Genomic DNA, 15,408 nt, shown 5'->3' with positions numbered 1-15,408 from the left:
GGTGTGTTAGGTAACTCCTCTGTGCCCTACTTCTGTTATTGCACCACAACACACACATCTAACTTCAGCCCGGACCGGCCTGAGTTGTAGGATATGTGCGTCGGCGCCAGGTATCCACGGCGATGACTGCTGGCCGCTGACCTTCTCACTTGCACGTTACATAACCGGCCAACTTGGCAAGGATCGGACGTGGAGGTATTGATGTCAAATAACAGAGTAATAAGAGGGAGATTAAACTTCCGTAGGTTCCATGTAAATGGAACCGTCCTCCACCTGCAGCAACTTCTGATCTGTCAGTTGATCTGCACAATGAGAATCTGCAGAGTCCAGTCTGCTGGAGGTGACACAATGTCTGTGGCTAAAGTAGATAAACTCTCTCACTCGTGCTGCAGGCGCTGGGGTTTGACCTCCCTGACCTCCATGAACTCAGGTGACCCGCCCCGACTGGGAGTGTCGCTGTCATTGTTCCCCGGTTCAGTCCCTCAACTGCTGGAACGCCAGAGATCAGCAAAGCTGGCGATGACCGCTAGCTAGCTGGTGTGTCTCCTCACTCGTGAGGCCATCCGGAGTTTCAACAGAACGTCCCTGCTTGAAATAATAATTAGAAGTTAAACAACTGAAATGATAATAAAAGGTTAAACAACTGGTGCGGCGTCCATATTCCTTACGAAACATTTCAATTTGGAGTAAGTGCTTCTGCCTCACAGCAAGAAGGTCCTTGTTTGGACCTCCTTGCTCCTGTGTGGAGTCTCCATATTCTCCTGGGGTTTCTTTCACAGCCCAAAACCATGCAGGAGGTTCATGGAGACCCTAGGTTGTCCAGATGTGTGGATGAATGAGTGAAAGGTTGTATGCCTCTACATGTCGCCCTGTGATTGGCTTAACCACCCTCTGAACAGCATAATTTAATTCTTTTATCATACCTTACTTTATTGACCCTTTGCGCCAGGGCAGCACTAAGGGTTTCAGTGTCTTGCACAACAGCCGGGAGCTGGGAATCGAACCAGGAATGATCAGTTGCAAGGACTGTTGTTCTAACTCCCTGCACCACGATGGGGTTCGTGTTTCAAGTCGCATAGAAATCAGTTTTCGTACTGAAGTCACAAACCACTTGAAGGAGAGCTCTGAGGCGAAGGGGATGTGGGAGGTAGATGTGACCGAGGAGTCCAAGGTGGAAGTGGGAGTGCATCAGGGATCAGCGCCGAGCCCCTTCTTTTTTGCAGTGGCGATGGACAGGCTAACAGATGAGGATAGACAGGAGTGTCCACGGATGGTGTTTGCAGATGACATTGTGATCTACAATGAGAGGACTAGAAGTGCAGTATATTCTTTGAGAATGCTGGTAGAGAAGTACAAGGATGGTGAGAGGGAGCTGCATTGTGTCCTTGCAAGAAAAAGCATACCGCTGGTTGCCGAGAGAGGAGCTATGGTACTATAGTACAGTGACAGACTGACAGAGAAGTATGTTAGACTGGTGCAGGACATGTATGTCAGCTGTGAGACACAGGTGAGGAGTGATGTTGGTGTGACAAAGTTAATGTTCAAGGCGGAGGTTGGACTCCATCAGCGAGCACCTCTGAGTCCCTTCTTGTTTGTCGACAGGCTGACGTTAGACAGGAAACTCCGTGGACGGTAAAGTTTGCCGATGACACTGTGATCTCCGGTGAGAGCAGGGTGCAGGTGGCGAGGTGGACTATGTCCTGTAAAGGAGAGGAATGCAGGTCAGCTGCAGCAAGACAGAGTACATGTATGAATGAGAGGAAACCAAGTGGAACCATGAGGCTACATGGAGCGGAGATAAAGTAGGTGGAGGAGTTCAAGTACCGAGGGGCCGCAGCTTTTCACTAAAAGCATGATGACTGAATAATTATATGTAGGTTTGTCACGACATAAGTAGAACATACCTCCAGGTGGAACCGAGCTAGAGATGTTGCTGCTGAGTATCTCTTGCGGGAAAACTTTTGTCCCAAACCTTCACTTGGAAGGTTACCTAACCTGAGCTAAATAAAGTCAAGACGCTTCAAACATGCTGACAAGAGAAAATCCCTGAATAACCACCCTTGTGTCTGTATGATGTTGATGATGAAGCAGCTGAGCTTGTTTGCTCTGCAGATCCGAACAGATGTTTGTCCGGCGACGCTTTATGAACGTGTTACTGTGGGAACGTGATTACTATCCAGACAACAAGTCCATTGAATTCCATCTGATTTAGATTCATGAGGCTGACATGGTTCCGAAGCGGGTCTTAATAAGCGGAGTAAATATACCAGGGTGGAGACGCTGCCCTGCTTTTCCTGCATGCTCTCCCCATGCCTGACCTCAACGGCTGACCTACATTTGCATTGCTTGCATAAACCGTCTTCCTGTCCCCCGGCTCCTCCCCCCAGTCAGACGATCCAGAAATGTTTGGAGACGTCAGCGTACCTCCGAGGACCACAGAGGTCTTTTCCAGTTTTCTTCTTGACGCGCGCTCACAGCCATGCGCGCCACAGATGATCCGTCTGCATTCCCGAGACCTCCCACTTCGACGGAATGCTTCTCTGTTCTAAATCGATTTTATTAGCGCAGGCTGTCCGGCGGCCTCCTGACCCACAAAGATGTCCTCTCCTTAAGTGTCCAAATGGTAAACACACTCAACCTACATATGAATATGTATGTGTGTCAGTAAATGATCACCTGAATTCAACCCTGAGGTGCTTAACAAGAATCCTGCAAAGCATTCCTCAGCTGTATCCTCACCGGTTAAAGGTGGACTTCTTGCTAATGTTCTGGAAGCCCCTTTCATGGTGGCTGTGAGTAGGTCATCCATTCACTCATTATCGAGACCACAGGAAGGGAAGGGCTGGTATCTACCACTGCTATCATCGGGCAAGAGGCGGGGTTCGCCCTGGATCCATTATGGTGGCACATAGACACGTCCAACCATTCACCCTCTCATCCACAGGTCTGGACAATCCAGGGTCTCCAGTAAACCTCCTACATGTTTTTGGATTTACGGAGGAACCAGGAGAACCCGAAATATAACCAGGGACCTTGCTGCTGCCCGGACGGCAGGTCAACATTGTCCGAATACCATTATCACATCAAATAAACAGTAAGTTGTAAAGGTCCAAGTTTGGCTTGTTGTTCCGCCAACCATGGTCATGTGATGGGATCATCTGAGACGGGATCATCATCTCTCAGTCAGAAAGGGTTTGAATTTGTGTTGTTTCTACAGTAACAACTTCATTTCCAAATCCGCAACCGAGCCTTCTGTCCTCTAATTGCAGGCCTCCGACTGCAAGCGGAGTCAGATAACAATGGCGGATTAGCTTAATATCATGAATCATTGATTCCCAACCAACAATGTCAGTAATCTGAGGCATCTTTGTCAACCAGTGGAGCAGAAGAAAAACACAACCAGCAGCGAGTGTGGAAGTTAAACAAAAGAAGAGAAGTTCACGCTGACTGATGGAACAGAAATATCAAATAACAGCACAGGAGGTCCCAGACTTCTGTTTCGCAAAGAAGCCAGCAAGCCTAACATCCGTTCTGCTGCGGAAAGAGACAAAAGTCGATCCCCGATCGCCACCACGCAAGTGAAATACCAGTGAATCAGTTTTATAGTTAATGCAAACCACAGCGGTTTCCCGGTTTCCCCATCAGATCCGTCTTGGCAGGCTAAAACCCCAGGATGGACTGAAAATACAAACATCTTCCTGGTCATTTGACAGGAAGTGATGGTAGCAAACCATCCTGAGGATTAAAACGTAACACGAGGTCCCGCCAAAATGACCATATCTTATCTTAACACAAGGGCCTATCAGAATAAAAGTATCTTTTATTTTTTGACATGAGTTCCTATCAGAATTAAAACATGTTTTCATTATTATAACAGGAGGTTCTATCAGAATAAAACCATCTTTTAATTATTTTGAGAGTCCTGCCACAATGCAAGCGTCATATGTGATTCTAACACGAGATCCCTCCAGAATAAAATCATCTTCTAGTCTTTTTCCATGGTGTCCCGCCAAAATAAAAGCATCTCTTGTTATTTCACCACCCTGTGGGTCATTGAGAAAACAGATCAATCTTAACAAATCATGTTCAACGCAGGGGGTGGGACATACAAAACTGGCTCTCATATCGACTGGTTAGCTTAGCATAAGCGCAGACTCTTAATTATCGGTCATTAAAACTGTGCAAAAGCACTGATGATGACATCCAGAGCTGCACGTAGCTGTTTTTGGAAATCTGTTGATGTCTCGTCATCTCATGTGAGCGAATTTCTTATCTCACTTGATAGGTGACGCCGCAGCAACGTGTTTTCAAGCTTGGGAGAAAAAAATGAATCCTGGAGAAACCAAGGGACATGAATCCACACCGGCGCCGACGTCCGCTACAAGAGGTCAGAGGGATTTATTTCAAATGAAACGAGACAAACGTTAATATTCCGAAATGTTATTCAGGGAACCAAAAACCAAAAAGTGGCCACACACTACATGAGTCACACGACAGCTTATGCATTATTGTGAGAATGGAAGAAGTCCAACGTAAGGCACTAGACCTGCTGTCACAGATGAGGAGCCCCTTCGCAGACGCCGCTCTTCAATTTGCACCTTCACAGCAGCACCTCCTTCATAACTACACCCGGTTGACGGAAGGTCGGTTTCCTACTGAGGGGGCTTTTTCCCTTTGACCCGGACCTTTTCACAACCATGGAGTTGTGAACCGGACGTCAGAGGTGCGATTCACGTCTGACAGATTCCCTTTTCTGCTCGGTCGGAGTTCAGTTTGTTTATGGGTTTAATATTACTTTGCACGCGTGGAGGGACGTGTCCAGGGGGCCGATGCTTCTGCTGGAAGATCATCTGCAGCGACACTGGCAGCTGGGGTTAAAGTGTTTTCTGACGCTTCGGCGTTTCTTTCATTCAGAATCTATACCGCTTATCCGGCGTTCGGGGTGGTGGTGGTGGAGGGGCTGGGGTTCGCCCTGGATCTATCTCAGGAACATATACATCCATTCACACGTCATAAAAAAAGCAAGCATTCACTCTCATTTACATGTCATACAGACATACCAGTCACCCTGTCGTCACACATCACATAGAGACATCCAACCATTCAGCTATTTGTTTTACACGTCTGGACAATGTAGGGTCTCCGAGGAACCTCCTCCATGTGTTTGGACTGTGGGAGGAACCTGGAGAACCCTGAGGAACCCCGCGTGGAGACTTCACACAGGAAGGAACCCTGGGGGAATCCAACCAGAACCCACTAACACCTCCGCCCACTCCAACACGTGGAGGCTGAGGGATGCTGCCGCTTTTCCGTGGGAGTGCAAAATAAGCCACTAATACTTCAGTGAATGGACTTGGACTCCACCCGATATTGTTAACAGGCTTTGATTGGGCCTGATCAGAAATAGTCCACACTTGTTGGGGTAATCCTTAGATTAGGGTCAGCGATCATCTAAAGATAGGTGGTCTATCAAGAACCAGTTCTTGGGACTCTGTCCGTTCAGTGTCAACCTAGGCGCTTTCCTTCAGTGATGAGGGGTTTATTGCTGACGGTGGGTGGGGGGGGGGGGGTCGGGGGTGGCAACGCTCAAACAGAAGTCCTTTGGAGAAGGAGCAGCTCAACGTCTCTTTCTGTGAAGTGTAAACAATGTCACTGCATGCATAAATAATGAGAAATAAATAATGGAACCCAACAAAAAAAAAAAAAGAAATTTAAGAAGAGGGAGATCCTAAAAGAAGCCAAAGGGTTGGATCCTCGGCGGGGGGGGGGGGGGGGGGGGGGGGGTTCCTCGTACCCGTAATGCCGTTCTGGTCGAACAGAGCAACTTCTAGAGGGAATAAATCCAACTGAGCTCCTCTGCGGTGGCGAGGTGTTGTGTTCTCAGAATCATCAGCAAAGTATTTTTCAGGCTGATGCTGTGGAGGAACTGCACCTTTACAGAAGACAGAGAAAATGCTGTCGCCTCAGAAACCTATTTTCTGGCACCCTAAATGCCATCTCGTCCCATTTCGTGACTCCCGTCCAAAGAACGGGTGAATACAACGGCACTACGGGCGGGAGGAAACCATTGGCTCTGATTCCAAAGGGAACTGCAGTCGTGACTTTGCGTCAACAGTTAGCGACGGGATGCCATTCGCCCTGATGTTTATTAGCCAATTAGCATTTTGATTTTACTTCGCTCTGCGTGAGCTGGCTTATATTAAACCCGCTGCATCGGTTACGACGGTCTGCTGGGAATCTTTGGACTGCGATCATTTGGAAGGGCGGGTTCGGGGTCGTTTCGAGCTTTGTAGAAGAGGTCGAGATGACGGATCGATCAAAAACTTGGCTGGGAATTATCATTAGCTCAAGGTCTGACTTGGTCACCCCAGTTTGGTCTTGCAAAATTTACATTTGGAAGTCGAGGGAAGACTGATGGGTTCGTGGCAGCTGCCGGATTTGCTTCTTAACGGCTACCCTTTGCTTTAAAGCTACACTCAGATGGGAATCGACTGTTCGAAGCACACTTTGTCCCCTTTCGGTGTGACCCCCTCGCCTCCCACCCATGACTTACGAGCAATGCAGCGGTATGGAGAGAACTACAAAAATGGAGGGGTGCCAGAAAGGCAACAACGGAGAGTGGGAAAATGAAAAACATTTCGAGTCGGACGACGTCCGGGGTTTCCGGGACGCCGTCGGACTGAGAGCGATGTGCGCAACAGCGTAAGCATAGTTTAAAAACAACAAGATGCTGCTGAGGAAGGAGATCCTTAGACAGCACGCATCCAGACTGACGCCAGTCCCACAGTGGAAAGTCACTGGAAAAGTCGGGTCCCTCCTGTGTCCACGCCGCACGTGTCACAGGTCGAGAGAAGAGTAAAATGCTCATTGGAAGTTCTCTATTGCGGCTTTCTGCCAAGTTCGAAGTTTGCTGATGTGTAGATGAACGGTGCTACAACAGCCGAGGGGCGACGACGTCCCTGTGCTTCGAGAGGAAGAACAACAGGTCAACTGCTGCGAGGCGGCCTCCGCGGCCCGCCCAGCCCGTCACCGCTGCCTGCTCTGGCTCATGAAGAGCAGCACTTTGCGGATCCCGCTGAGGCGGTCCTTCAGAGACGTGATGGCCAGGAAGGGCAGCTGGGCCCGGCCCTCTAACGGAAGAACGGCGAGTAGCCACCAACACCAGGAGGGGCCGTTGGGATTGGCCTGCAGCGAAGGAGAGGACTGTTAGCTGACCGGAAGAGCAAAGAGGATTCGGATATCCGTCTTTTAGGCGGTGGGATCTGCGTGCGCCTACCTGCAGCTCGGGGTCTTTCTCAGGCATGGGTCCAAAGTGGCCTTCGATGCGCTCCTTCTGCTCGGCCTTTAGGGAGTTGACCCAGACCAGGGCCAGGTCGTACACCGCGTCGTGGAGAGACTGCAACTCAGTCTTTGCCACGCCCTCCACCTGCACGCCACGCACACACATGCTGCATTAAAACACACCGAGGCCGTGCTGGGAACTTGGATCACTTGTTCTTCTCTTCCCAACTCCTCCTCCTACCTTCACGTCCTCCAGGTACTCTATGTCAGCCGTGTTGTATCCATCCCTCTCGCGGTGCTGAATGACTTTGAATCTCCGCTTGCCGATGGTGTCCACCACCGAGCGGCCGTCCGAGAAGAACTTCACGTCCCGGATCTCCAGCAGGCACCCGTAGTCTGCAAACCTGGAGACGGGCGGGGGGGGAGGGGGGGGGACCAAAGGGAACGTTGGACGTCTGCGCACAAACTTTGCAAACCCAGAGCAAGATGTGGACGGGGTGGTGGAGGTTGGGGGGGGGGCGACACTGACCCTTTGAGGTTGTCCCCTAGACACATGCCAAAGCAGTTTGTCCCCGTCTCCATGCAGCGGCGGATCATGAGTCTGTAGCAGGGCTCGAAGATATGGAGAGGACACGGCACAGTGGGGAAGGCCATGGTGCACACAAATATAGGCACATTCTTGTTAAGACTGCAGAGACACAAGAATGGAGAAGGGACATGTTTCCCGTTGAGAAAAATCCAAAGTTCACCACAGCAGAAGCACAACGTACAATGTGACGATTCAGTCACACCGAGAGAAACATAATCGCCTCATAACTGGTTCCATCGACACGACTCCTTATTCTAGTCACTTGTATGCTCCTGTTCGGACTGTTCTGTGAGATGTAAATCTTTACATAAGGGTTTCTTACTTCAAGTTCTCATTTGTTCATTACCTACGCCGCTTATTCTGCACTGAGGGCTGCAGTGGTTTTGTAGCCTATCCCATCTGTGATTGGGTGAGAGGCGGGATCCCCCCTGGATCCATCACAGGGCCTCATGCAGAGACATAGAACAATTCACCCATCTTGTTGTGGACACTGGACTTGAATTTCTTCGCTTGAGGACCTTTCACCCCTCATCCGAGAGGGTTCTTCAGTTCAGATGATTTTGACAAGATGACCAGGATGACTGAGAACCTCCACAGACACCTCATGTAAGGACATCCAACCAATCACCCTCTCATTCTCACATCTGGACAAGGTAGGGCTCCTACATGTGTTTGGACTGTGGGAGGAGCCCGGAGAACCCTGAGGAACCCCACACAGATACGGGGAGAACATGGAGACTCCACACAGAATCCAACTAAAGACCTCCTGGCTGTGAGGAGGATGCCCTAACCTGTGCACCAACGTGCGCCCTATCCCCAAGTTTGCAACATATCCTCTTCATTTCCCGTTGCATTTATCTCCCACGTGCATACCTTCTACTTTTTGGGAAATCAATTCCTGCAAAGAATACTTTTAGCCCCTGCGGAGTTGAAGCGTCATTCCTTCAGTTAAAAGGAGGTCAAACAAACAAGAAGCCCCGCGGCCTCCGGCGAGAGTGACACTCGATGCCTGACGTGGCCGAGGCCGAGGTCAGTGGGTCGGCCAGATAGAGTGTCTGCTGGAGCTCAGTGGGTCAAACCAGCACGGAGACGTTTACACCCTCTATCGGCCACCGACACGGATGCTGCTATCGTCATCAAACAGAGGACGAGATAAGCAGGAGGCATGTAAACATCAGGGGGGAAGTGGAATGGCTGGGGAAAACAGATAAAGCAAGGGGGGGGGGCACTTACTTGGAAAGCTCAGCCATCTCCTCCTGGTGGATCTTCTGTCTTTCCAGGAGCTCTGAGGGAAGATACTTTGATATCAGCTTCTCCATCAGCACCGTCTTGCAATACTGCCTCTGGACCAGGTACTGCAGAGAGACAGGGTCTTCGTTAGCGCACTTGTTCTCAGCCATACTGGGCCTGCAAAGCTATCTTCACTGAATATCTCCCCGAAGGCATCCCTGCTAGGATCCACACACACACACACACACACACACACCTCGGACAGCTCTTCTTTGCAGAGCGGACACTTTGGGTTGTGGTCCAGACATCTCTTCAGACACTGGAGGCAGAAGGTGTGGCCGCAGGGGGTGGTCACCGGCTCGTAGAACAATCTGAAAGGGTGCGAGGAAAAACAATTTGGTGGATTTCTGTTTTAGAAGCTAGAAGAAGTCCACTTGGGCGCGGATGGCTCTGCTGAAGAGCGAACCTCACCTCATGCACAAAGGGCACTCCAGGTCAGCCGGGTCCAGGAGGCCCCCGACCTCCGGCCTGGACGGATCAGCCGTGGCCTCCGCCGGCTCTGAAACAAGAGGCATGGATTCAGCTCGGGTAGTGAGACACTTGAGGAACATCTTGCAGAACTGACTAGGAGCCGGGTCATTACAAGATGTACGGTATGCACGTTGGATGCTGAAGGTCCGATTGACTCACCAGTCCTGGACCTCTTGTGATCGTCTCCCTGCTCCCCTCCCCCTTCCTCGTCCTCATCCTTTGGGCTTTTGCGTTTTCGTTTGAGTGGGAGCCAGCGGTCCGGCCTCATGGCCCGGTCCTTGTCCTCAGCGCAGCCTGCCTCCTGCAGGGCGGGGGGCCCGGGGGCCACGCCGCCTCCCGGCGCCGTCTGGAGGAGCCCGGGTATCTGAAAGGACCACGGGGTCATTGCGGCGTCCTGAGAACGGTGCGGCGGCGGTGGTGACGGCGTCGAGCGTCTTACCTGGGGCGCCGCGCCGAGGCCGGACTTGACATGCGTCCTGGACAGCAGCGCGCTGGGGTACTCTGAGATATGCTCTGAGACCTGGTCTGTCACCGGGGCCAGAAGATCACTGAGGAGCTGAGACCACAGATAGGAATTACTATCGCAGCAGGGAGAATAAACCTTTGCCTCGAATGACAGGATGAATACATGGCGAGAGGCGGTCTTCCTCAGGAAACGCGGAAACGCCGGTACCTTGTGGGCCTCGGTCTTGGCCAGCCGACAGTCTGGCTCGATGGCCAGACACAGCAGATACTCCCTCAGGGCCTCCTCCGTCCTGCCCAGAGACACCAGAGCCTGGGCCTTCCTGATGTGACCCTGCGGGCAGGACCAGGATGGACACACATGGATTATTATCTTCTCTTTTTATCACATCCTCATCCCACTGAAAAAAAGAGACTCCCGGCAACATACCTTGGACCAGAGCGGCATCAGTCTGCAGGCCGTCTCGGCGTCCCTCAGGGCCTTCTCGTAGAGCTTCATGCTGGAGTGGATCTGGGAGCGGTTGCTGAACAGTATGTGGTCGGTGGGAACTACGACGGGAGGAAGGGACAGTCAGACAGGGGCTTCCTGACCAGATGGGAGATCTTTACTCCTAATGTGACGCCTTCTGTCCTTCCCGACCCCTTGTGATGCTACCTCGGATCTTCTCTAGAGCCGAGCGCCCACCATTCTATCTTTTCTGACTATTATCGCTAGCATGGTATCATGTCAGCTGTTAGCACCCCTGGTGCTAGCAGTAGTAGACCACTTGTGCTATGCTATATCACACTCCACCCCAACCGGTCGAGGCAGAAGGCCTCCCACACGGAGCTGGGATCTGCCCAAGGTTTCTGAGCACCTGAGGTCTCCACCCTCTATTCCGGGAAATGTCCTCAGATAGCTCTTTTGGGACTGGCCGCCGTAGCAATAAAATCTGGCCCGACATTGAAATGCATTGCATTGAAATGAAGGCCCAGCTGCAGAGGACGCACTGTTTTCTTAGCGGTATCAGATTTCCACTGACAGAGGAAGGAAATCTTAAAAAAGCAGAAACAGGGTCATGGCTGACAATGCGAAATGAGAGGTTCTGCTTCCCGCGGCCTGGTGTGACCTTCCAGGACGGGCCGAGGAAGAATACCGAGACTCCCCTGTTTGCCAGGACAAAAAAGGAAAATCCTGACAATAGGGACAAAAAAAAAAATTGAAATATATATATGTATTTATGCAAAAAAAAAAATACAATGACAAACTACTCTTAACGTGTCAGCCTTTGTCCGGAGGCTCCTATGGAGGCTTTGCCTCGGCTGCAAAAATACCTGAAATACTCGTGTTTCGTTTGTAGTTCATGTGTCCCTGATACTCAGAGTCTGGCAAAGTTTCACGACCCGAGCCCTGCAAAGCACAACCCTGTCTCCGGTGTCCGACACGATTTGTTTTCCTGCGGACGGGGAAACCGCTGCTGGGTTGGAGCAGGGTGTTTGGTATGAGCATTGCATAATTACAAAACAGAGTGTTATGGAAAGAGAAAGAGAAAGGGACGGCTGAATTACAAAACCACTCCGCTCTATCAAGGTCACCCACATTGCAGGTTTTATAACGGAGAACGTATGCATCAGGGGTTTGGCCGTTGCCCGTCGGCCCGCCGGGTCTCTGCAGATCTCATGCGCACAGGGGCTTTCGGGGGCCGCCGGTCGCTGTCTGCTGATCACCTATCAATCATGTTTATCTCTCTAAACTCTGAGGTCGGGACAGCGGACGATGCTAGATGTGTTGCCATAAATAATGTTAATTACGTAACGCTTTCCCCTTTTTTGGGGGGGGAAATTGAATTACTCTTTGTGGAGGTCAAGTGCACAAAGCTTATTTGTACAAATTGTTTAGTTAGGCAACTGTGCCTCGGGGAGTTTTGGGTCTTTACATAACGACCGGTGGCCAACAGATGCGGGTTTTGTTTTGGCCGATGTTTTTTAACCGCCAGGGAAGCCGAGCTCTGCTACACAACCCTGTTACCGTGCAGACGTGGACCGAATTTGGTCTATAGCAGGATCAGACAGGCCGGAGGTGGACCCACACCGGCGAACCGGCTTCTGACTCGGCTCCCAAATCAAGAGAATGAGTCAAAGCTGAGTCCGAGTGCTACGGCAGAGGAAAGGCAATCCTGTTTAACTCGCTTAAACAGGACGTCTTTGCATTAGCAGTGAGGGGTCGGGGGTCGAGGCTCAGAGTGCGAAACTCGACCCCGAGCCCTGACATGGCTAATGTTCCTTCTTGAGGATTTGTTCGAACCTGCACGTCCACCACCTGGGGGAACAGGCGAAAGGACAGCACGTCACATTTTTTGCCAAGACGTGTCCTGCCGCCGCTCTAGAGCGATTCAGATCGCTGACGCTATCAGACAGTGATTTAAGAGACAAGGAATGTCTGACCGCCAACTAACATGGTTTGCGCCTCGCGGGAGATACACACACACACATACACACACACACACACACACAACATGGGTGCATTTTTCCCTGACAACGGCCTGGAAACAACACAGCATTCACCATGTGTACTCAATCCTTCCTGGTCTTTGGGCAGAAGAAACATTACCACCCCTGAAAAAAGTATGAGGGGGTGAAAATAAAAATACCCGATAGTGGTCGGGCATGGCCGTCCAGACCTGAGGTATCATCGGACGTTCCCGGTCTTCATGGGGGGGATGAGAGGATCATGCAGGATGACCACCGTCTCCACAGGATCTCTAGCAGCCACCTGCACCCCGGCTGCACACGTGCACGCAAACCCTTCCAGGTGCTTCTTCATACCCCGGGTAGAGATACCCCTGGACCCCCACTCTGCACAACCTGCATGTTGGGTTCAGGTGCACGGATCTGTGCACAACATCACCCACTCCTGCAGCAGGACCTTCTAGTTAAGAGTAATTTGCAAACTAGTGTGTGTGTGTGTGCGTCCCGCCTGCCTGTGACCTGCAATAATACCCTTGACCCACATTTCGCTCGGATCTCACGTTACACAATGAGGGCGCGGAGGGAGGCGGGTTACGCGCTTACGCAATGTTTGGTCCACTAGGCCAGCCTACATAAGACTGTTATCCAACGCGTGGCGACGGCCGCGCATGCGCAAAAGCGAGCGTGTGCATGGGACTCCCGTGAGCCTGAAACACACCGTGGAGCGGCGTGGGGTCCCCCATGCCCCCCTCCCCCCCTCCCCACGGGGGGTGACCTACCGATCAGGATGGCCTGGTCGTACTTGTGCAGCGCCTCCTCCAGCCTCCTCTCGGCGTACAGCCCGTTGCCCTCCCGCCGCAGCCGGCCGGCGCTCTGCGGGCCCGGGAACCACTTGGCCAGCAGGCTGCTGAGGACCACGTTGACCCGGTATCCGCGCACGTCGGCCACCGGGGAGCTGTCCCGGCACTCCCGGCACGCCGCCGGCCGCTCCCGCTCCTTGCGCTCCCGCTCCAGGCACCTCTTGCAGAAGCAGTGACCGCAGGGCAGCGTGACGGGCTCGAAGAGCGGGCCGAGGCACACCCCGCAGCGGACGTCCGCGGACGGCCCCTTCCCCGGAGCGTCCCCGCCGTCCGGCCGGCTCAACCCGGCCAGGCACTCCAGCAGGTTATCCAGGTGCGCCGGGCGCAGCCGCTCGATCTCCGCGGCCTGCCGGTACGCCGCGAAGGCTCCGGGGAAGTTCCCCCCGCGGGCGAGCGCGTCCGCCCGCTTCACCAGCAGCTCCCGCCGGCCGCCCGGGTCCCGCCGCGCCGCCAGCTGGCACTCGTAGATGTCCGCCGCCAGGTCGAAGTTCCCGCAGCGGAACGCGTCCGCGGCGAGCCGCAGCATACCGCCGCCCTCCGTCCCCATGGCCGCCTTGTGCTTCCGCCCGGGACTCCGCGGTGCATCTCCGCCGCACCGCACGTCTCTCCACTCTGCGCCCTCAGCCCGCATCCAGGAAGCGGCCGTAGTATTCTCAATGGAGCGGTGTGCGGGGGGGAGGAGGAGGAGGAGGAGGGGGGCTTACGTAAACTCCTGTCACGTGACGCCGGGCAGCTGCTCTGATTGGACAACCGCGGGGAAACGGTTACAAAACAATCTGCCATGTAACACTTTGGGGAGGGGGGTGACCTGCATGAGGGATTCCAGTAAACACAGTTTGTGACCCCTGCTGGGGGGGGATGCACCACCATCACCACCACCACCACCACCACCAATCCCTCCACACGGTCTTATGCAGCTGTGATAACATGTAAATGAATCCATATAAAATATGCTCTTTGAGAGAAGTGTGTAAAACAGAAAGAAAAATCGGTGAATCAATTCCATTCTGGCATGGGAGGGGTCTCAGGGAGAAGGTTAAAATGTGACTGACTGACTGACCCGCTGACCTGCAGGTGGACGGTGAGGTTTCCAGGGCAGGACGTGTTGCATTCGGGGGGGGTTTAGGTAACGCGGCGGCTGAGATAACAGGGTTATAAGACCGGGTTACATTAGAGCAGATTTTCTTTCATAATGTCAGCGTTCAGGGTTGCCGGCGTGGACGGCATCCACTCCTTCATCCTCCGGGACACCCCGATCCGGTGGGTGGGGTTCAGCCTGGACCCTTCATGGGCCCACATGTAAAGACGTCCGGGTCTCCTATGAATCTCCTGCATGTGTTTGGACTGTGGGAGGAACCCTGAGAACCCCGAGGGACTCCACGCTGGGAGAACACGGAGACTACTATTATGATTCATTGTTCCATCCATAAACCTCCTCTCTGGTCTTCCTCCAGACCTCCTGCCTGACACCTTCAACCTCAGCATCCTTCTACCCAGATCTTCTCCATCCCTCCTCTGTCACACCCAATTCGGCACAACCCTGAACATTTGGACCTCACATACAGTGCAGTGCAATAAACCCTTTTTTCACTTATTTAACCTCTTTCCTTTTTTCTTTCTACATATTTCTTCTTCTAGATGTAATACATACAGATTATATCTATACATATTTGGTCTCATGTTTTTTCAGTCTTATATAAGATAAACTTCCTTTGTCCTTTGTCACAGCAGCGTAACAGTTGTAATGTCAAAAAATAAAAAAAGTAAAATAAAATAACTATAAAATAACCCAGACAACCAGAGCTTCTTGGATGTTTTTCTTGGATGGTCCTGAGGATGTCCCTCAGATGTCCTGGTTCACAGCCAGATGAGGTGAGATGATGTAAGGAGACAAACAATGTGTTCTTACCAAACCAGGCTCTAGGTACGAGTTTGATAAGCCCGCCATGTAACACCAAGTGACTGATTAATGAATGCTGGTGCTCCAAGCTCTGAGCCAGGGTCCAC

General features: G+C 52.1%; 1 protein-coding gene across 1 annotated transcript; it reads right to left on the bottom strand.

Annotated features, from left to right (window-relative positions):
• Nucleotides 1-5,558: 5,558 nt before the first annotated feature.
• LOC147215757 (LON peptidase N-terminal domain and RING finger protein 3-like) lies at nt 5,559-15,172 on the bottom strand. Its single transcript, XM_086139217.1, has 12 exons — nt 13,321-15,172; nt 10,524-10,642; nt 10,305-10,427; nt 10,071-10,187; nt 9,791-9,995; nt 9,572-9,659; nt 9,357-9,471; nt 9,104-9,225; nt 7,811-7,969; nt 7,523-7,685; nt 7,277-7,426; nt 5,559-7,185 (listed from the first exon to the last, which is right to left on the bottom strand). Exons 1-12 carry the CDS (start codon nt 14,030-14,032, stop codon nt 7,027-7,029), a joined length of 2,232 nt encoding a protein of 743 aa, XP_085995343.1. The 5' UTR covers nt 14,033-15,172; the 3' UTR covers nt 5,559-7,026.
• Between the last annotated feature and the right edge of the window lie 236 nt (nt 15,173-15,408).

The sequence above is a fragment of the Fistularia commersonii genome, chromosome 31 (assembly GCF_037954325.1).
Source record: "Fistularia commersonii isolate RoL2024-O1a breed Wild chromosome 31, RoL_Fcom_v1.0, whole genome shotgun sequence".
In the NCBI taxonomy this organism is placed as follows: Eukaryota; Metazoa; Chordata; class Actinopteri; order Syngnathiformes; family Fistulariidae; genus Fistularia; species Fistularia commersonii.
Note: the sequence above shows the minus strand (reverse complement) of the source record. Positions and strands in the feature narration are given on the sequence as shown.